General features: G+C 37.1%; 2 protein-coding genes and 1 pseudogene across 2 annotated transcripts in view; 1 reads left to right on the top strand and 2 right to left on the bottom strand.

Annotated features, from left to right (window-relative positions):
• The window catches only part of YME1L1 (YME1 like 1 ATPase), a 53,102-nt gene extending 43,103 nt beyond the window's left edge, over positions 1 to 9,999 (bottom strand). Inside the window, exon 1 of the mRNA XM_090266640.1 lies at positions 9,805 to 9,999. Coding sequence (XP_090122766.1) covers positions 9,805 to 9,837 — 33 coding nt within the window. The 5' untranslated portion in view covers positions 9,838 to 9,999. The remainder of the gene's footprint in view (positions 1 to 9,804) is intronic.
• On the bottom strand, positions 5,609 to 6,478 carry LOC150019738 (S-formylglutathione hydrolase pseudogene; annotated as a pseudogene).
• A 937-nt stretch (positions 10,000 to 10,936) lies between the features above and the next one.
• The window catches only part of MASTL (microtubule associated serine/threonine kinase like), a 30,578-nt gene continuing 19,530 nt past the window's right edge, over positions 10,937 to 21,984 (top strand). Inside the window, exons 1-4 of the mRNA XM_090268049.1 lie at positions 10,937 to 11,150; positions 13,729 to 13,866; positions 20,489 to 20,628; positions 21,291 to 21,379. Of these exons, the coding sequence (XP_090124175.1) occupies positions 10,965 to 11,150; positions 13,729 to 13,866; positions 20,489 to 20,628; positions 21,291 to 21,379 (553 nt within the window). The 5' untranslated portion in view covers positions 10,937 to 10,964. The remainder of the gene's footprint in view (positions 11,151 to 13,728; positions 13,867 to 20,488; positions 20,629 to 21,290; positions 21,380 to 21,984) is intronic.

Raw genomic sequence — 21,984 nt, 5'->3', positions numbered from 1 at the left:
AGTATGTACCGCCACAAAATGAAATATTTAGACATTTTAAAAAGTAAGCTTATGTCAAGAATTTGATACTTCTCAACCTCCCCATTGCACCATCCTGTGGATTTCTGCAATAGCTTCTTAACTGCTCTCCCCACATGTGATCTAGTAAAACTAAAGTTAGATCCATAACTCCTCTGTTCAAAACCTTCCAACTGCTTCCCTTCTCACTTAAAATAAAATCCAAAGTCATAAAGACAAAGTTCTCTATGGGTATTTATTACCTTTTCCACTACTATGCTCACCTCCCCTTCGTTCTCTTTGCTGTCAACCCCACTGGGCTCCTTGCTGTTCCTGGAACACACCTGGCAGATCCTCACCTCAAGGTCTTTGCACTATTTATTCCCTCTTGTCCATTAGTCACATAGCTTGCTCTCATTCACCCTGGAGTTCTTAATTCAAAAGGAGTTCATCTATGAATATTGAGTGTACCACCCTCCTGCTCTGTAAGTCCCTGCAGTGAATTTCAATGTCAAACACTTTCAGAGCTCAATCTTCAGGCCAGCCCTCCCTCCCAGAGGTTATGACTTGAAGAGTTGACAGTTTCCTCTTTGTAATCACCAGATCTTTCTGATGACCAACCTAGTCCTGATGCTATCTAGAAACCCCACCTAAGTCACTTCACTAGCATGAATCTAGGAGTGATGCAAAAGGACTCCTTATGAACAATGACACTTCTATCATAAAATTCCAAGGGTCTTAGAAACTCTGTGCCAAGAACTGGGAATAAAGACTAAATATTTACTTTTCATATACCACATTCTCCAACTAAAATATAAGTTCCCTGTGGCAAGGGACTTTTTCCTTTATATTACTTTATTTTTCTCTATTTTACATATATGATTATTTAATATAAAATGTTTTATACGTACAATACATAACTTACATATTGTATATTTTATTTTTTATTCAATATTGCAGCTCAGTGCAGCAATAACGCGCAAAGTAAATACTAAATAAATATTTGTTGAATAAATTAAATATGTTCTCCTATTTGCCAGGTTTTGTGCCATGTGCTTTACTTATATTATCACTTAATCCTCATTTAATAGCCATAAACATAAGTTACTATAATACTTCCTATTTAATTAAGACAGGAAGAATCTGGTTAGATTCAGTGGCATCCTCAAAGTCATAGAGCTAGTAAGTACAGGAGCAAGAATTCTAGCCCAGATAATCTGACTCCAGACTCCAAGCAAAGACTTTCCATTCCCTAGTCATTGATATAGAAATAAATTTATGATACCCTGTTAAATGAAAAATAACAGCTGTTAAACTATCTGTAACATTTTTTCTTAAGTATGCATATACCTGTGTAGAGATAAAGAAAAGTATAAAAGAATTTATTATAAAAGGTGATCTTGGGTAATCAGATTATGGGTGATCTTTTATTAGAGAGAGAAATGATAAGCTCTTTTAAAACTACAGGAATAAAATTCTGTTAATATACATACTTTTTTTTATCTATTTCTTTAAAAAATTTTATTTTAATTAGTTATATCTATTCTCATTAAAGTTTTAAGTTGCTAAAATATAGTTTGATCTCTTCTCCCTTGTTTTTAGTATTTATTTATCTTTTCTTGAATGATTTTTTTTTTTTATCCTCACATGAGGATCTTTTTCATTGCTTTTTAGAAAGAGGAAGGGAAGAAAGGAAGGAGGGAGAGGAGTGGAAGAGAGAGACAGACACATCGATCAGCTGCCTCTCGCACGTGCTCTCACCAGAAATCAAACCCACAACTGAGGTATGTGCTCAGGGCCTGGTCAGGCCAGGAATCAAACCTGCAACCTTTTAGTACGTGGGATGACACTCCAACCAACCGCGACACACTGGACAGAGCCCTTTAATGATTTTTTATTTTTCAATTATAGTTGACATATAACATTAGTTTAGGTATACAATTGGTTAGACATTTATATAACTTAGGAAATGATCATCCTGATAAATCTAGTCCCCATATGACACCATGCATAATTACAATACTATTGACTATATTCCCTGTGCTCTACTTTATCCCCATGAATTTTTTGTAACTTCCAACTTATACTTCTTAATTCCTTCTCCTTTTTCCCCCTTTCCCTTTAAGGCCCTCCCCTCTGGCCACCATCATGTTTTCCATTATCTATGGGTTTATTTGTTTTGCTTATTCATTTATTCTGTTTTTTAGGTTCCACATGTAAGTAAAATCATGTGGTATTTGTCTTTCTCTGCCTGACTTATTTCATCCAGCACTATTTCTTCTAGGTACATCCAATTGTTGAGGAGGGCAGGATTTCATTCTTTCTTATGGATGAGTCACATTTTATTGTATATATGTACCACATCTTCTTTATCTATTCATCTACTGATGAACACTTAACTGGCTTCCATGTCTTAGCTATTGTAAATAATCCAGCAATGTACATAAGGATGCATATACATGTATTTCTTTTCAAATTAGTGTTTTGAATTTCTTTAGATAAATACCCAGAAGTGAAATTGTTGGACCCTTCTTTGCCTATTATAGCCTTTTTAAAAAAGTCTATTTTGCTCTTTTGATTGTTCTTATTTTCCTAAAATATCTTGTTCCATCCCTCTCCTTTCAGTCTATGTGTATCCTTTGATGTAAAGTGAGTCTCTTACAGACAGCGTATGTAAGGATCTTGTTTTCTTTTTAAGTATACTTGATTGAAAATGCTATTACAGTTGTCCCAATGAATCCCCTTTTGCCCCCCTCAACCTGATACCCCCATTCCCTTCAGCATTCCTCCCCCTTAGTTCATGTCCATGGGTAGTGCATATAAGTTTTTTGGCTTCTCCATTTCCTATACTATTCTTAACATCTCCTTGTCTATTTTGTACCTACCAATTATGCTTCTTAATTCCCGTACCTTTTCCCCCATCTTCCCATTTTCCTCTCCTAGCTGATAATCCTCCAAATGATCCCCATACCTATGATTCTGTTTCTATTATAGTTGTTTGCTTAGTTTTTGTTTTTTAGATTTAGTTGTGAGTTTGCTGTCATTTTAATGTTCATAGTTTTGATCTCCTTTTATAAAATAAGCCCCTTTAACATTTCATATAGTAAGGACTTGGTGATGATGCACTCCTTTATCTTTGCCTTGTCTGGAAAGCACTTTATCTGCCCTTCCATTCTAAATGATACCTTTGCTGCCTAGAGTAACCTTGGTTGTAGGTCCTTGCTTTTCATCACTTTGAATCCTTCTTCCCAGTCCCTTCTTGATTGCAGTTTCTTTTGAGAAATCAGCAGACAGTCTTATGCGAACTCCTCTGTAGGTAACTCTCTGCTTTCTCTTATGGCTTTTAAGATTCTCTCTTTATCTTTAACCTTCAATATTTTAATTATGATGTGTCTTTGTGTGGTCCTGTTTGGGTCCAACTCGTTTGGGACCCCTGTGCTTCTGGACTTGTATGTCAATTTCCTTCACCAAATTAGGGAAGTTTTCTTTCATTTTTTCAAATAAGTTATCAATTTCTTGCTCTTTCTCTTCTCCTTTTAGCATCCCTATGATTCAGATGTTGACACTTTTGGAGATGTTCAGAGTCTTCATATTATCTCCTTGTTTTTTTGAATTTTTGTTTCTTCATTCTGTTCTGGTTGAATGTTTATTTCTTCCTTATGTTCCAAATCGTTGACTTGAAGCTCAGCTTCCTTCCCTTCACTGTTGGTTCCCTGTGGATTTTTCTTTATTTCATTTAGTGTAGCCTTCATTTATTCCCTTATGCTTTTGCTGTACTCAATGAGTCCTTATCATTTGTGTTTTGAACTCTGCATCTGATAGGTTGGCTATCTGCATTTTGGTTAGTTCTTTTTCTGGGGTTTTGTTCTGTTCTGTCATTTAGACCATTTCTTTGTCTCCTCAGTTCGGCAGCCTCTCTGTGATTGTTTGTGTTTTTGTGTAGGTAGAGCTGCTTTAACGCCCTGTAAAAGGCACTTGTAAATTGTGTGGAGCGGAGCCTTAGGTAAACGCCAGGCTGGGGCAACCTACTTCACCACTTTGTGGCTCTGTATTGGGGGAGGGCTTGGAGAGATGATAATGCTGCTACCTGCCTTCTGAAGGTCTGCCCAGCACTCACCCTTTTCCCAGTCACTTCACCCTTTCCTGTATGCAACTGACACTTTTCTAGCTGTTGCTCTGGTGGAGGTTCCCAGCGTGGGTGGGTTTGTATACATTCTAGGACTGAGCAGGCCCTTTAAACAGACTCTCCTGAGAGACTGGCAGTCTCTTCAGCTGCCCCAACCCCCCTAATGGTTTATACAGCCAGAAGTTCTTGGGCTTTATTTTCCTGGTGCTAGAACCCAGGGCTGCATGGTATGGTCTGGGGCTGGGATCATTTGCTGCCAAGGTATCCCTCCCACTTTTTATTCACCACACATGAACGTGAGACACATGTTCCGCTGGCCACCACCACCTCGTAGCTGCCACACCTCGTCCTCTCTGCCCTAACTCCCCACCTTCAACCCACCTGCCTATCTGGATGAATATGGCTTCTCTAAATCCTTGGTTGTCGGACTTCCATACACTTCGATTTTCTGGAAGTTCTGGGTGTTTTCTGTTTGAGGTTAGTTGTGACCCTTCTTATGGTTGCACAAGGAGGCAAAGTGTATCTACTTACACCACCATCTTGACTGGAAGTTCAGCATCTTGTTTGCTCATCCATTCAGCTATTCTATGTGTTTTGATTGAAGCATTTAACCCCTTTATATTTAAAGTAATTGTTGGTAGATATGTAGTGACACTTTATTGCGCATATTGTTTTGTTCTTTTTCCTCAAGAAGTTCCTTTGACATTTCTTATAATACTGGTTTTGTGGTGATAATTCCTTTAACTTTTTCTTGTCCAGGAAACTCTTTATCCTTCTATTCTAAATAACAGCTTTGTAGGTAGAGTAATCTTGGTTGTAGGGCCTCACTTTTCATCTCTTTGAATATTTCATGCCAATCTCTTCTGGCCTGCAAAGTTTTTGTTGATAAATCAGCTGACAGTCTTATGGGAGCTCCCTTTTAGGTAAGCAACTGCTTTTCTCTTGATGCTTTAAGATTTTCTCTTTGTCTTTAACCTTTGGAATTTTCATTATGATGCATCTTGGTTTAGGTTTCTTTGGGTTCATCATGTTTGAGACTCTATGGTTCTTCAACTTGTATGTCTACTTCCTTCACCAGGTTAAGGAACTTTTAATTATTTTTCAAGCCAGTGTCAATTTCTTGCACTCTCTCTCTTCTTCTTTTGGTACCCCTATAATCTGAATATTGGTATGCTTGATGTTGTCCCAGAAGCTCCTTAAATTATCCTCATTTTTTGCATTCTTTTCTTTTTGCTGTTCTGAATGTGTTTTAATACTTTATCTTTCAAATTGCTGTTTTGATCCTTTGCTTCATCTAATCTACTGTTGATTCTCTCTGATGTATTCTTTGTTTCAGTTATTGTATTCTTCCTTTCTAATTTGATCTTTTATGTTTTTAATCTTTATTTATTCAGAAAACGATTCAAGTGTAGAATGAAGCATTTTTAGCATTACAGAATACGACGTTTGGAAATCTTTGTTTTCCCTGCAATTTTATTACAATTTTCATAATCTTGAAAAGATTCTCTTATCTGACGTTTCTGAAGCATTCATATATTTTGCCTGCTGTCTGATGTGAACAGTAATAAAGGTTATAATGATGTAGTAGCTGTGATTATAACCTCCTTGTAATCTAAAAACAACAGGGGTTTTCTTTTCTATACAGGAAGCTATGAAGTGATCTGGAAGTAATTGCCCATCTGAAAGAAACTGGACATCTTTTCCTTGATCAATTAGTATGTCCAGCTGAGAACCTGCATTTGATTCACAAGATGGTTAGCATCATAAGCCTTTCACGTAATTAGATCTGTTTCCAAATATCCACTAAAGGCCTTTTTGCCCTGGGGATAAAGCACTGGACTGCAAATTAGAGAAAATGCTGACACAAATTTGCATTATCCAGGACTGTTTAAAGCACAAACCAGAGCTCTATGGCTTCCCACAGAGTGGCCAAAAATAAACATTCTTTGAGGGTCCACTGGAAAATTGGCATTTACAAGTTGGGGAAGATCCTCCATTACGTAAGAGTACATTCTGTAGTTTGTTTTACAAGCATCTTCAGTGGCATCCACATAAAACCCAGCACAAGTGCTAAAGTCCCAGTTATCACCTTCTCCTTTAATATTGCAGTTGTAGCAATGAAAACAAGGCCATGTTCTGAGGCAGCCTAATGATAACCAGATTTTGATATATAATTCTGTTCTGTCCAACTTAAACCACACAGCCAACATAATGCGGGGGCATTTTCCAGTTTCTTGCTTTGGTGGTAAGTAGATAGCAAATTTCATTTCGCAGTTTCAGTTCAACAATGTCATGTTCAAAAGCTTTCTGCAATCCCCCAAAGCACTTGTTGCTGAAATGTTTCAATGTCATTCTTTTCCTGCCCAACTGCTACTTGCTTTGTCTGCACCAAAGGGTAAAGATCAAGTGGCAGTGGTAGTAACAGCCTCTTTTATGTTTTCTATCTCCATTTTTGTTTCCTATCTCTTTGTTAAAGATCTCACTGAGATAATTAAGCAACTTTATAACCAATGTTTTGAATTCTGCATCTAGCAGATTGCTTGTCTCCCTTTTGTTCAGTTTTTTTTCTTTCCTGGAGTTCTGTTCTTTTCTTACATTTGGGACATGTTTCTTTGTCTCCACATTTTGGCTACCTCCCTATGTGTGTTTCTATGTATTGTGTAGAGCTGCTATGTTTCCCATTATTGGTAGAGTTACCTTAACCCTTTGAGTGTCAATGTTGCTGTGAGTGATGCTGACAAATTTTCCCAAAAGTGCCAGCATCACTCCCAGGAACTCTTTTCTCGATGGCTATAAATGTAAATAACAATGGAACAGTTCATATTATACGTTTTGTTTTCTTTTTTTGTACCTCAGGTTATATATTGATATAATTTTTTCTCATGTTGATCCAAATTTCAAATTACGCATGGCACTCAAAGGGTTAAGTAGTAGGTGTTCTGTGGGCCAGTGGCACAATCTCCTGGTTCCCTGAGCTGGATGTTCCAGGTGTGTCACTCATATGGGTTGTGTGTGTTTTCCTGTTGTAGTTGAGCCTTGATTGTTGTTGGCACATCAAGAGAGGTATTATCCTCAGGGTGAATGGCTGTGAGGGTGCTTGGCTGCGAGGCCTGGCCATCATTCAGTGGAGGAGCTTTTGTGCAGAGGCTGACACCACAAAGCAGGCTTTGCTTTAGCAGGGTTCTGGTGCCTGCTGAGTCTGCTCTTTTTGTTTGTTGTTTCTGGAGGTGGTTAGTTAGTGGTCTGAAGCTGTCTAGGGTGAGTGTTGGCTGTGGGAGCTCCCAGCAGGTGCAAGTCAAGATCAGCCGCTGCATGTGCCCTACCCAGGGCCATCCAGAATGAGCTACAGAATGATTTAGAGATAGCTGCTACTTGTGCTGGGCTTGGAGGTGCCCAGAAGAGGCAACCAAGCTGTGAATCAAGGCTGGCTGGCGCTAAGTGCCAGGCTGGGATCACTTAGTGAAAGGTACCGGGCACACCAGGTCAAGTGCTGCTTCTTTGGGGTTTGTGAACCTTGAGAGATTTTAGGAAAGACAGCAGCATGAGCCAAGACAGCTAATTTGTAATGCAAAAGCCACTGGAAACGTCTTGGGTGTTCACAGGTCTCAGGGAATCACTAGGGTAGGACAACAGTGTTAGCCAATCTGTTAAGTCTCAGATATGGGACCTACCTGCTGGCTGGGGTCCAGAGTAGGGGGTACTCAGCAAAGGAATAATGGTTTCTGAAGCACTTCTATCTGTAAGAAAGGGGACCCTCCAGAGCTCACCTTGATGCCAGGGAATTTAATTCCTCCCATATGCCCCTGGTGCCTTTCAAGCTGCTGCCCCAGTGCACAAAAGTCATGTACCACTAACTCTCCATCCAGCTGATGATAAATTCTCCTAAAATAGGGTCTTCTGGATATAAACATCTTGAAGTTCAGTTTCAAAAGGTTTAATACCGTATTCAACAGGCCAAGCCAAACTTCTTTTTTTAAAGAACTGGTAGGACTCCTCCAGACATTGTCATCCTGGTCAACAACATCTTCATGCATGCAGCTAATCAAACCATAAACACCCCTTCCAATCATCCCTCATATGCAATAATCATGAGTCTATTTTCTCCAAAATAAATCTCATCCCCTTTTTCCATAACCATTGCCACTTTAGTTGTGCATTATCCCTCTCCTGGATTACTGCAGTTGCCCCCATAACTGAATATATGTCCACTCTGGTCCTTTCACATTGTCCATACAAGCCCTAAGCCAGAGTGATGCTTTAAAAATGTAAATACTCCCTGCTTAAAAGCATTCTATTGTTTCCAACACAATTAAAAGAAAATTCCAAGTCCCTTATTATAACTCCCTGTATGGTCTGCTTCAGGACTTCTCCCCAACCTCATTTCAGTTATTGTGATCCTTAATCACCACACTCTAGCCTCACTGGTCTTATTTTTGTTCCTTCAATCTGCAAAGCTCTTTCCTATCTCAGCATCTCTAGATATCTTTCCGTCCCTCTAGGACTCCTGTTCACTTCCATTCATTCTTCACCTGAATAACTCCTACTCACCTTTTACTTCATATCAGCATCAAAATTTCATATTTGCTTTCTTTACCTGACACATTACTGATCCCCATTAAGTAATCACTTCTATTTTCTATTGTCCAGTAAAACAAACAAACAACAACACACCAAGGGTTTGTGGGTTATACAAAGGAATGTAAATATAGGTTTAAACCAAGAAACTAAAGAGCATCCAAAAATTATTTTAAAATCTGAATGTTTTCACCATGGCCAAGTAGCTCAGTTGGTTAGAGCCTCATCTTGATAGATTTGATGTCGGTCAGGGCAAGAATCAACCAGTGAATGCATAAGTAAGTGGAATGAGAAACAGATGTTTTCCTCTCTCTCCTCCTCTCTCTATAAAGTCAATAAACATTAAAAAAAATAAAAAACCTGAATGTTTCCCAAAACCCATTTACAAAACTCAAGAAAACAAAAAATACACTATTAAAGTGTTACCATCAAAGATTTTTAAGTGAACCAAGAACAAAACATTGTTCAAAGTGATCTGTCTTAAGAAATAATTGAAAACTCTTATCATTTTTCTCTGCTCCATCTTTTGCTTTAGGAAAAGGTAGGGACAAAGTCGAATGAAAGCTGTAACTGCAAACAATCAATAACTTGAAAATACCTATTTATTAGTCATTTCTGGTCAAAAAAAATGGGGGAAAGCCTTCGTGGCAGATTATTCAAATGCTTACATCACGTTTTGGCTAAACTTCACTTAAAGGGAAAGAAAGAATAGGGGATCGAAGGCGGAAAGATGGAAAGGAACTATTACTTGCTTCCTTTACATCTGTGGCAATTATCTCCTCACCCCCCCCCCACCTCCACCCGACTGTCGGGCATTAAACAATGCCTGATGGATTCTCTAACAAAAAATCCACGCAATCAACCCGACAAGCCAAGTTCTCCAACACGCTATTATGCCTCTGGTTCACCGTCACTCAGCCCTTTACTCTTCAGCGCTGCCGTTGATCCCTTCTCGCCCCCAAAATTCATGTTGGTCTATTCGCTTCCCTCCAACGACCCCTTACGAGAAATCGCTTTCGAGAAAAGCAAATGGCAAAAAGCCTTGGGCGGTGGGGAGGGAGGGAAGGTTGGGGGGGGGGCGGTAAGGATTGGATACCAGAACTTACCTGGGGCTGCACCGTGCTAGAAAGGGAAAACATCTCCTCCGGCACCTCAGCAACCTGCCCCGCCTGCTGAAACTGCCCTTCTGATCAGGCAGGGAGGCGCTGAGCCCTTTTCCACACTTCTTTTTCTCCCTCCCCTCACCCGCAATCTTCCTAGAAACAGAAAATGGCCTCCGCTTTCTACAACTGCAGCATCCACAATCTGCCCCGGAAAGCAAAGCTCTAAAGCAACAGTACTTCCGGGGCAGGGGAGCGCCCTAGTCACGGCCGGTGGCAGTTCTCGGCCCCTTCCGGGGGCGTTGCTGCAAGTGCTACTGCCCTCCAGAACAGTTGATGTTCACGTTGAATAGTGCACTTCCTGACTCCCAGAGCTTTCTGTCTGTTATTTTTCCTTTTCTTACGGTCCGGCATCCACCCTGTTAAACCTTTCCACAGCTTCCTTATGCAATGTATTCTTTTGCGACTGAAACAGAATAAGCTGTAAGGTCTTTTGTTACAAGTTAGTGTTCTTTATCCTCCTCGCAATAAGTAGAAAATTCTTCCTCTTGGTCCTAATCTGTTTCAATCAGGCAAATTACATCCTGTTAAAATGTCAGATTATAGGGGCACCACCCGCATCCTGCTCTTTCAGTTTCTCCACATCTACGATCTCACTAGCCACCATTTTCTTGACTAAATCCAACCGGTTTACATTTAATCGGAGCGCGGAGGATGAGTAAGAGAAAATCGCGGAGTTAAAAAAAATGTGGGAGGAAGTCAGGATCTCAACAACCTCCTTTGAAGGGTCAGGGGTGAACACTTCAAATCCATGATTTAGACTCCGGGCTCCGTTGACCATTTTTTTTGTTTGTTTGCGACACCGCCTACCCACTCTCCTCCTCTCTTTACAAATAAAGTTGGCAGCGGTGACTGCCTTCGAGAAGAGTGTGATTCGGTGGAGAATTTCCCAGCGACCCCACCCTCACGCCCATTGGCTCCTGCGGCCGACTAGGAAGGGGAAGTGACAGAGACTGGACTGCGCTAGTCCGGAATCGGCGAGAGCGGCGACGGGGTGACGTAACGGCCTACGGGAGGCGTGGGCGGAGCCTTATTTTGAACCCATTTGGCGGGAGTTGCGCCTGGGGAAAGGGTATAGGTGGCTGCTGCAGGCTTGGTTGCCTGCGATGGAGCCCACCGCGGGGAGCGAGAAGGAAAGTAGACGAGGCGCGGCTACAGGGAAATGCGTGGGTAGGATCTCAGTGCCAAGACCTCCCTCCATTGAGGAATTCACCATAGTGAAGCCCATTAGCCGTGGCGCCTTCGGGAAGGTGTATCTGGGACAGAAAGGCGGCAAGTTGTATGCGGTGAAGGTAAGAAGTCAAGGAGTAAAGCAAGGGAAAGAGGCCAGCCTTTCGGCCCTTCTTTTTTCCGCCTGAATTGGGCAGGCCCCAGGGCTACTGGAACAACGAGACTGGGTGGCTAGGCTTCTGACGCCTGCACAGCCCTGCGAGCTGACTTCTCACTTTGGGGTGACGCATCAGCGAGGGCAAGTCTGAGCCCCGCCCTTCTCTTCACACCGCGAATGCTCAGGACACACCAGAACTCACCAGAACTTATGAATCCTTTATACTGATTTGACCTTTATGAGGATTACGTTTGAAACTTTAAATTTGAAAGTTATTTTCCAAATTTATGTTTTAATTCCATCAGTTTGATATAGATTAATTTCGGACCTATAAATCAGAAGATCTTATTAAACAACCTCTTTTTTCTCTTCATACTTTTCGTTATAAATCTAGAACGTACTTTTACTTAAAGACTAAACCGAAATATGTCCTAAATCAGTATTTTATCCTTGAAGCAGTGTATAGCATTCCAAAAGCATTCAAGAGCTTTCAATGTATTTGAAGCTGTTCTGGCCACGCTTGGTTATCCACTCTCACAGTTTCAGATTACTCAGATTTCAGCAGTTAGTGAAAGTGATGAAGGGAAGAAGCCAGCAGTCTGCGTGGCAGGAGAGAATTTCACCTTTGTGTTAGACATTGTTTTGGCTACCAGGCACCTCCAATTGTACTTGCCTAACCTTGACCTGTCCTCTCCATCTAACTGCATAAACTCTAAAGCTCCTGCTTTCCCTCTCCATTTAGTACCACTATCGTCATCCCTGTCATAGCCTGTCATTTAACTTTTCTCTCCTTCATCTGTGTTCCTAGCTTCTTAATAAGCTTTGTCAATTATGTCTCATATTTTTATTACCTCTTCCATTTCATTCCCAAATCTAGTTCTTCATTTTGTCTTCTTTGATTTGTTTTTTTCTTTCTTTTCTTTTATTTCTTTGTTTCTTTCCTCCTTCCTTCTTAAAAGTACAATTTGTTTTTCAGTAAATTAAAGACTGGGTAACTATCACCACAATCCAATTTTAGGACATTTCTATCACCCCCAAAAGATCTCTTGACATGATATTTTTGAGGTTCAACAGGCCTTCATTTCCATACCTAATCTATTGGAATAGCCTCCTAACTGGAATCACTATTTCATTTTTTAGTCCATTCCTTAGGCTGTGGCATGCAAGCTAAAATCTGAACTCCTTAGAAGAGCATTCATTAAAAAAAGAGAAGAGAGAGAGAGAGGAAGGAAGGAGAGAGAAAGAAAACATTCATGCTTCATTCTGGCTCTAAAATTCCACTGTATCTTCTACATATCTTGTGTTCTAGCCACTCCAGACAATTGACTAGTCCCTGAATTCTGCATATTGTCATCCTTCTAAACGTATGTTTGTGCTCCTAAAGTGCATTTCTTCTACCCTTCTCAGCTCTTTTCCACCCATTATTAATGTATATTAAGGTTCATCTTGGCTTACCTTCAAATCTTCCCTGATCTTTCAGCCCATCCCATTGAAATTAACTCTTCCTGCTTCATATGTTCCTGAGATGTTTTGCTTTTTCTTTTATTGTACTTACTAATCAGTCATTATCAGTTGTTGACATGAAAACATTAATTCATTTTTTAAAAATATTTATTGAGCATCTCCTTCATTTCTAAGATCTGGGCTATAGTTGTGAACAAAATAAAGCTACCTTCACAGAGTTTCTAATCTAATGGAATGATAGATGAAATCATGCTATAAACTGGCTTTGTCAATGGCTGTCAGTTTTCTTATGGAAAGGATATAAGGCTGGAATTTCAAGTGTATTCATGATTTTATTAAATACTCTAATGACTCCTTGGAAGAAATATGCCCTTTTTTTTTTGAGATAGTCCTGAGACTTGATCTCAATGATACTGACTACTCAAGGCTTTGCCTTTGATGTACATTATAGTTTTGCTTCTGTACCAACTGTCTTGAAACTTGAAAAGAGTAATTAGTTATTTTCTGTAAGACAGCATGAAACTAAGTTTCAGCCATTCTTAAAATATTATTCTTTCTATATTCTTCCTCTTTCTAATTCTATTTCCACCCAAAGAATCAGAAGTAAAAAAAGCATACATATATATATATATATATATATATATATATATATATACACACACACACACACACACACATGTACACACACACATATAAATATATTTTTCTGTGTCTAGGTTCCTGCTTATCTGGGAGCTATTAGGAACATTACAGTCTTTTGACTTTGTTATAAGAGCAGAACAGAATCTTTTCTTCCTACTAATATACAGGGCAGTCAGGGAGCATTTGTTTTACTTCTTTTTCCTTCTGAAAAGGGATGTGATACATTTGACACTATATCAAGATAAGCAATTTTCTGTTGAAAAAGCTCTGTTTTTGTTTTTTCCAGATAAGTTGTTTTTCTGGCGGTTTCCTGATGGCAATATGAGGTCCCAATGACATCTGTGTTGTCTTTCTCTGGTTGTTTCATGATGGTAATTTCCACCCTGAGAATAATTTTTAATAAAATAAACTGAATGTCTATTGTCATGTTACTGTAGGTTGTCAAAAAAGCAGACATGATCAACAAAAATATGACTCATCAGGTGCAAGCTGAGAGGGATGCACTGGCCCTAAGCAAAAGTCCTTTTATTGTCCATTTGTACTATTCACTGCAGTCAGCAAACAATATCTACTTGGTGAGTAAACAATTTTACTCTTTTGTGTTCAATCAGCTATCACTGAACCCAGTGACTTAAGACTCCAGTCTCTGGAGTACCTGGGTTTAAATTCCACTTCTTGTATTTACTAGCTTTAGGGTCTTGGCCAAGTTATCTTACCTGTTCTGTTTGGCTTCTCCAGTGAAAAAGAACTGATTGTGTGTGGGAGATTGGTTATTTTAAGGAATTGCCCTCAGTGTTTGTGTGGGCTGGCCAGTCTGAAATCTGCAGGGTAGGCTGGCAGGCTGTAGATCCAGGAAAGAGCTAACATTGTAGCACCAATCCAAAAGGAGTGGAGAGGCAGAATTCCTTCTTCTTTCGGATGTGGGAGTGTGAGTGGCGGCTGCAGGTGGACGACAACACTTCAGACTCTTTTTCCTAAAGGCCTTAGCTGGTAGGATGAGGCCCAACCACATCATGGAGGGGAATCACATTTACTCAAAGTCTGCAGATTTAAATGTTTATTTCATCTACAAAAATACCTTCACAGCAATATTTAGATTTGTTATTCCAGCAAATAATCTGAGTACCATGGCTTAGCCAAGTTCACATAAAATGAATTATGGTCATGTGTCATTCATTTTGGTCAAGAGCAGACTATATACTATAGCACAGTGGTCCCCTAAAATTTTAATACAGCTGAGAAATTCCTGTCTTAGTGATGTCTGTATGTTGTAGCACAATGTGTTATTCATGTTTGTGGTGGTTCTGGTGTAAACAAACCTACTACACTGCTAGTCATATAAAAGTATAGCCCATGTAATATATAGGACATAATACTTGATAATTATAATGAATGACTATAACTGGTTTATGTACTTACTATACCATACTTCTTATCATTATTTCATTATTTTACAATGTACTCTTTCTACTTACTAAAAAGAAGAAAAGCTTTTTGTAAAACAGTATGCCATGATACTCCAGCAGCGCTCTTTTTTTATACATCTCAAGTTTAATACCTATTGATCGCATCATTTTCTCTTTTGTATTTAATCTCATGTTGTTTTGTACAGGCTTGTAGCAATGTTTAGAGTGAACTATACCACTAGGTATGTGTGTAAGTGCACTCTGTGATGTAATGACAACAGTGCCTGTAGACACATTTCTAGACTCTATTCTCATCATCAAATGATGCATGCCTGCAGAATGTGATAATAACAGTACAGTATCTACCTCAAAGATTGTAATGAAATTTTAATAGGTTAATGTAAAGCATGAAGAACAGTGGGGCACATAGTGCTAAAATATTTAGTAAGAAAAGGACATATAACAAATATTATGTAAATTTTGGTGAATAATAAAGATATTAGGAAGGAGTGGGTTTTCGGTTTGAAAAGTTTCAGAGGTGATTGCTTTTCATTTAAAGCAGCAGCTTGCACTCTATTCTAATGAAGAATTGGAGGAGGGCAGTCAGGAAGAGGTCTATGGATTAAATGTTTGGTAACTGCAAAAGCTTCTATTTAGTATGTACAAATAGTTTTCTGTGAATAAATTGGACTTTAGGATGTTAGATTTTAAACCTGGGATTTATGTTTATCAACAGAAGGCTCATTCTTTTCATGATTTAATGTCCTTAAGAGTGCAAACCCTTTATCCTTGATATGCTAAAGCTTTCTTATAACTCAGTGAAACATATTGTGCCACACTTCAACTTTTTGGTTTATTCAAAGCTTGAGATTGAACAGAACGCTAATATTGAAGAACATGATCTACAGCTTCATGTTATAGACCAGAGCATTTAGGATAGGTTGTAAGCTAGTCTATTCTAAAACTCCTTTGGTACCTAAAGATTAAATACATTTCTAATATTTTAGTATATCTGTGAGTCTATTTAGACTGATGTTAAATGTTACAAATCACAGTTGTTGAATGAATGCATAAAATATGATCATATTGTACATACTATTCTATCTTTTTTCAACTTAATGGTGACTTCATCCTTTTTAATGACTACATAAAATTACACAGATTTATTTATGAATTCCATAATTTCTTTTTAACTGTTTGGTTGGGTTTGGTTTTGGTTTTACTGTTCTAAACAACACTCCAATGAATACCTTAGCATGAATTGCAATGCCTGGGTAATGTTTGGGGGAAAAGATATTGAAGTAAAGATACAACTTTGTATTGACATTCACCCTCAGAGGAAGACCCCTAGGTTCTGAGAAAGCATGAGATGGGGGTCTACATTTTAAGAATATTCACATTTTGAGTGGGTTGAAAAAAATATATGGTAGCAGTAGGAGGGTGAAAACCAAAGAATAACAATAATTGACTTTCCATCTTTTAATCCAGTGGTCGGCAAATTATGGGCCAGATCTGACCAGCTGTTTCTTTACAGTCTGTGAGCTAAGAATACTTTCTGCATTTTTAAAATATTGGGAAAAATCAAAAGAAGAATAATATTTTGTGATACATGAACTTTATATAAAATTTCAATTTCAGTGAATAAAGTTTTATTGGGACACAAACAACCCCTTTCTTTTGTTTACATATTGTTTATTCTCATATAGCAACAGACCATATGGCCATCAAAGCCTAAAACTATATACTATCTGGCTCTTTACAGAAAAAGAAGGGAACACTGTATGTCATTTCCAAAGAAGGTAGGGAGCTACTTGATCTTTTAATTTTTATTTGGGCTCTCTAATACCTTTACCACGTACTGTGTCCTATGCAGTGTATGTGCCTTGACTGGCTGTGGCATCAATCCTGACTTAGCCCTATGGCAACCAGGGGTTTCCTCAACCCTAGTTTAACACTAGTGGTTGAAGGGCAGGGTCAACCTACTCAATATGGTAGATTTTTTTTTTCAATTCTGTGTCCTGAAATTGGTGGAATAAGTAAACAACTATAATATTTTTTAACTTCCTATCCCTGGAATTGGATCGACCACCATAGCTTGTCTACTAACTTCATCACTGGTTTAGATCCTTGATGCTCTTTTTTTTTTTTTTAAATATATAGATTAAGCATATTAATTAGAATATTTAATACTCCTTTTTTTTCTCCTTCTCAGTTACAGTACTAACATGAGGGGTTTAACAGTTCTCCAGTTATTTTTGTTTGTTTGTTTTTATTGTTTCACTCATTTCTGGTATTTAAAAAATTTTTTTTTTCTATTACAGTTGTCCCACTTTTTCCCCCATTGCTCCCCCCCAACCCCGCCCACCCCTTCTCCCACAGCCTATCCCCATCCCGTTACCCCGTTGTCCATGTCCATGGGTCATTTATACTAGTTCCTTGACTAAACCCTTCCCCTTCTTTTCCCTTTTTTTCCCTCCCCCCTCCCACCTGGTCACTTTCAGTCTGCTCCTTGTTTTAGATCCTTGGTACTCTTAAAGTGTGGTTCACAGACAAGCAATGTGAGCACATCTGGGAGCTTATTAGAAATGCAGAATCTCAAGTCCCACTCCACATCTGTCAACTCAGAATCTGAATTTTAACAAGATTCCAGGCACATTAAAGTGTGAGAAACACTGGTTTGGACAAAAACAAAAGGTTTCCTAGAAATGGGAAGCTACTTTGAGGGGAAAAGATAAGGTGTGACTGAACTTAGCCACAGTAATAAAAAATGATTGACTACTACATGCCAGGTACTATGCTAGAAACAGGAACATAAAGATGAAAACATTTATTATGGAAACATTTAAATATACACAAATCAAAAGATGAACATGAACTAAATCAACCTTTCATTTCATGGTTTTGATTCCTTTTGACCCATTTCCTGAATTCATTATTTATTAAGGCTTGAAAATTATGGTTTTTATACTTTTATTATTGCTTTACCTCTTATTAGCTGGAATTCTTTTATAAAGAACTTTCCCTTATTATCCAGTTCATTACTCTGAAATTCAGCCTATATGAGGAAAGAAGGATAAATTCTTTATTCTTTTCCTTTCATCACCAGTTTTCAGAAGAACTACTTCCAAATGTTTATAGCATAACTTTTATTTTTGTTAAGTGTCTATATGAATTCATAGAATTTGAGAGATTTGTAACACATAGGTTTTGTGTTTTTAATCCGCTGTGATTTGTTCAAATTGTCCCATGTTTAGTTAGTGGGAACACCTTTGGTTAATTTGTCTTTTTATACTGTCCTAGTATTCTGATAGCTTTCTTTCTTTGTGGCATGACAAGATACTTAAGGTTCATTTTGTAAATGTTTTGTAGTAGACCTAGACAAGGAAGTCTAGCTACTTTTATTGTGAAATAGTACTTAGAGACCACAATCTAGGTGACAGTGAATAGTAAAGTTCATTGCCACTAGGTGATCAGTTCCTTTAGGCCTTTTCAGCGAACAGACTAGAAAACACATTTTTATAAAAAGAGAAAAATATGTCATGCATTTATATTGATATTTTCAATTCAATGGAGATTATAGAATTTTTGCTTAACATCTTGAAAAATATATAAATTATTAAAATGTTTGGGAAGAACATATTTCCTTACGTTGAGAATCTGAGATCCTAATAACATTAACATAATTACTTATTTGCTTTAACATACAATATATGTATATCTAATATTTTCAAAATAACAATACCAATATTGTTTTTACTAACACTGGAACAACTGGATTCAATTTAGGATTTCTTTGCAGGTTTTTCTGTACTTGGGATATACGTTCAAGTTCTGTTTCTTGAAGTCACTTGAAATCATTCTCTGTGTGGATATGAAACTTGATGTAGAGCTAGGTTCATTTGTTCCTCTTTCATATCAGAACTTTCTACTTGAAAGGGGAAATACATTTTGTACTAGAAGAAAACTGATGTGAGTCTTTTTATAATCATAGAGCTGTGCAAGACACTAAGTACAACATAAAACTTATTTAAATTTTAAAACATGTGACACAGACACCATATACATAGTCAAATGACAAGTTTGGAGAAAATATTATCCAGAAGACAGACACAGGGCTAATTTTACTACTATGTAAACGTATTTTACAAATAAATAAAAAGAATAAATACCCCAGTAGAAAGTGAGCAAAGAATAGAAGTGATTCACAGAAGAAATAGAATATAAAAGGCCAAAAACAATGTGAAAAGATGCTACATGTCCCTAAAAATAAATAAAATAAATATTTAAAGAGGTTCATCTTCTCCTTCTCAGACTGACAGAGAGAAAAAGGAATGTTGATCATTGTTGATGAGGATACAAGAAAATAAGCATTTCATAAGCTCAAACACATTATCTGTTTATTTATTTCCCTCTATTGAATTATAAATTCTTTAAGTGCAGTGACTACATTTTATTCATGCATTATATTCCCAGCACTAGCACAGTGTACAGCACAGATTCTATGCTTCATAAATGTTTTTAATGATTGATCTCATCAACAAATATCAACCAACCTCTGTGTACCGGGAAACTATGAACCTAAGGAAGAAAGAAATGACCTTGTTTTATTAACTCCTTAGTGGGTAGTAGTTTATAGCTTAAAACTAGAAAATTTTAGAACTGAAAACCAGGAGGAGGTAAAAATAGAGCTTTGCAGCCACACATGGCAATAATGGAATCTGTAGTTACATAATGCTAAAATCATTGAATGAAAGTTTTCTGGGAAACAGGTTATTTATATAGTTCCTAAGTATTTCCCCTGGATTACTTAGTCATTACAAAGGGGGGAAAGTACTTCAATGGAGAAATCTGGAAGTCACTATTTTAACTAAGTGATCCAACTTAACATCACCAGTAATAGAGCACACTGATGTTAACTCAGTGTCTCACCTGGTGGGATTCACTGAGAAGGACTCAACATCTCCAATGTAGTATTCCTGCCAAAAATGCATAACTTGAATCGAATCATGAAGAAATAATTAAAGGTCAAAAAACACTGTCCCCCTGCCCCCCAAAAGGCTAATAACTAGTTCAGATTAAAGGATACTAAAGAGACATGCCAGCTCAATTCCATTCATGATTCTGTTTCTCGGGACAATATTGAGATAATCAGAGAAATTTGAATATGGACTATACATTAGATAATAACATTATATTAGTGTTAAATTCTCAGGATTATATTATGCCATAATTATGTGAAAAAGTCCTTTTTAGTACATACATAATGAAGAATTTAGTAGTGATGTGTGGTGATCTCTTTAACTTATTTACTTATTCAGCAAAAACTTAAAAGTAATACATTAATACCAATTGCTAATGTTGCCATGTAGTTTTTAAATTAAACTCTAGTCTGTTAATGAGGTTAATAATTGTTGTGTTATGTTTATTATGTAACATAATTATGAATGATTAACATAAATATTTTATAGTCATGTGTGGAGAGGAAGATAAATTTGGGAAAATGCTAATAATGGGTTAATCTACATGAAGAGTATATGGGAAATCATTCTATTGTACTGTTATACATTTCTGTAAGTCTGAATTTTTGTTTAAACTAAACACTTTAATTTGTATTTTAAAAATCATAAGGCAAAGTGACCAAACCTGGTATTAATGCATACTGAGTGGTACCAAGAAAATGTGTTTTGTACAGAACCATGCTAAAAATATATAACTGTGATGCTCAGATAATACATATCTTAGTGTAATCATATTGGTTTTATTTTGTAACATTTATGCTCCTTTTTGATAGGTAATGGAATATCTTATTGGTGGAGATGTCAAGTCTCTCCTACATATATATGGATATTTTGATGAAAAGATGGCTGTGAAATATATTTCTGAAGTAGCATTGGCTCTAGATTACCTTCATAGACATGGAATCATTCACAGGTAAAAACTGATTTTTCTTCACTATTACTTAAAAACACAAATAAAATTATGTCTGAAACAGTTACATAACCACTTGCCCATATATCCAGGTTATCTAAGGTTTATTATTGACTTGTGCGAATTTACAAATTCTGTCAACTCTTCCTTCATCTTCTTGTGTTTTTATAATACATTGTTCTGACCATGAGTTTACCATTTTTTTGTGACAAATGTTAAATCGTTTTTCCCTTCCTTTACCATCATAAAAAAGTGCTATATTTTATATATAATCCCAGCTGATGACAGTGTTTTGCTCTTTGCAAAGAGTCAGATAAGTGACTCTGCCCTATGAAAGTTTGATCTTGACATCCTTGAATGAGATAAATAGGATTTTTACCTGGCTTGAGGTTTATTTTATCTAATGAGGTTGATTTCTTCTAATGGATTATCTAACAAATAATGCAAAAGATTACCATTAAATCAGTTCTCTTTCTTGTAGATTCATATATACAAAAGATGGTTTGCTTTTTAAACTTTGCGGCAGTTTCAAAGCCACCAATAAGTGACTTGTTTTAGAGAAAATAAATAGGATTTGAAACTTCTGCAACATTTTTTCCCCAGTAATTCTAACATCAATACTAGCTCTCTTTTAGTTTTCTGCTATTTATCTTTTGTATGTACAGGGATTTGAAACCAGACAATATGCTTATTTCTAATGAAGGTCATATTAAACTAACAGATTTTGGCCTTTCCAAAGTTACTTTGAATAGAGGTAAGAAAAAAATAATAGGTAAGTACCTTTTTAAAATTACAACAAATATTATCTTATTTTTTACTAACTTATACTGTTTGTTTGTTTATAATGATTAAAATTTGATGATTATTTGTTCTAAAATAGACTGGAAAGGTGTAATGATATCTTTCTTTCAATTGAAGATGAAAAATGGGAATCATTATTTTTAAATCCTCAGAGGTCCTTGAAGATCTTTTGATCTTCACAGAGAAATTCACAATTTTTGTTCTTTTGACTTTTTATCTCTACCAACACAGATTGTGACCACTTAAACATTAGTAAAATTACTAAAATAACTATGATAAACACTTAATCCCTAAAGAACTTACTGAAATATACTTGACCACCAATAAGACCTTGGTAAAGGGACAAAGAAAGTGAAAACACAATTTACAGACACATATTAAAAATAATAAATGGACTTGTGGTGGTAAACATACAAAACAATATACAGATGATGTATTGTACAATTGTATACCTGAAACCTGTATAATATTATTAACCAATGTCACCCCAATAAAATCAATTAAAATAATAATAATAATAATATAATCATTTTACACTATTATGTATGCGGACACGGA

This window comes from Furipterus horrens, unplaced genomic scaffold, assembly GCF_987537825.1.
Source record: "Furipterus horrens unplaced genomic scaffold, mFurHor1.1.pri manual_scaffold_2, whole genome shotgun sequence".
Lineage (NCBI taxonomy): Eukaryota > Metazoa > Chordata > Mammalia > Chiroptera > Furipteridae > Furipterus > Furipterus horrens.
The sequence above is the reverse complement of the archived record's forward strand: the minus strand, read 5'-3'. Positions and strand labels throughout refer to the sequence as shown.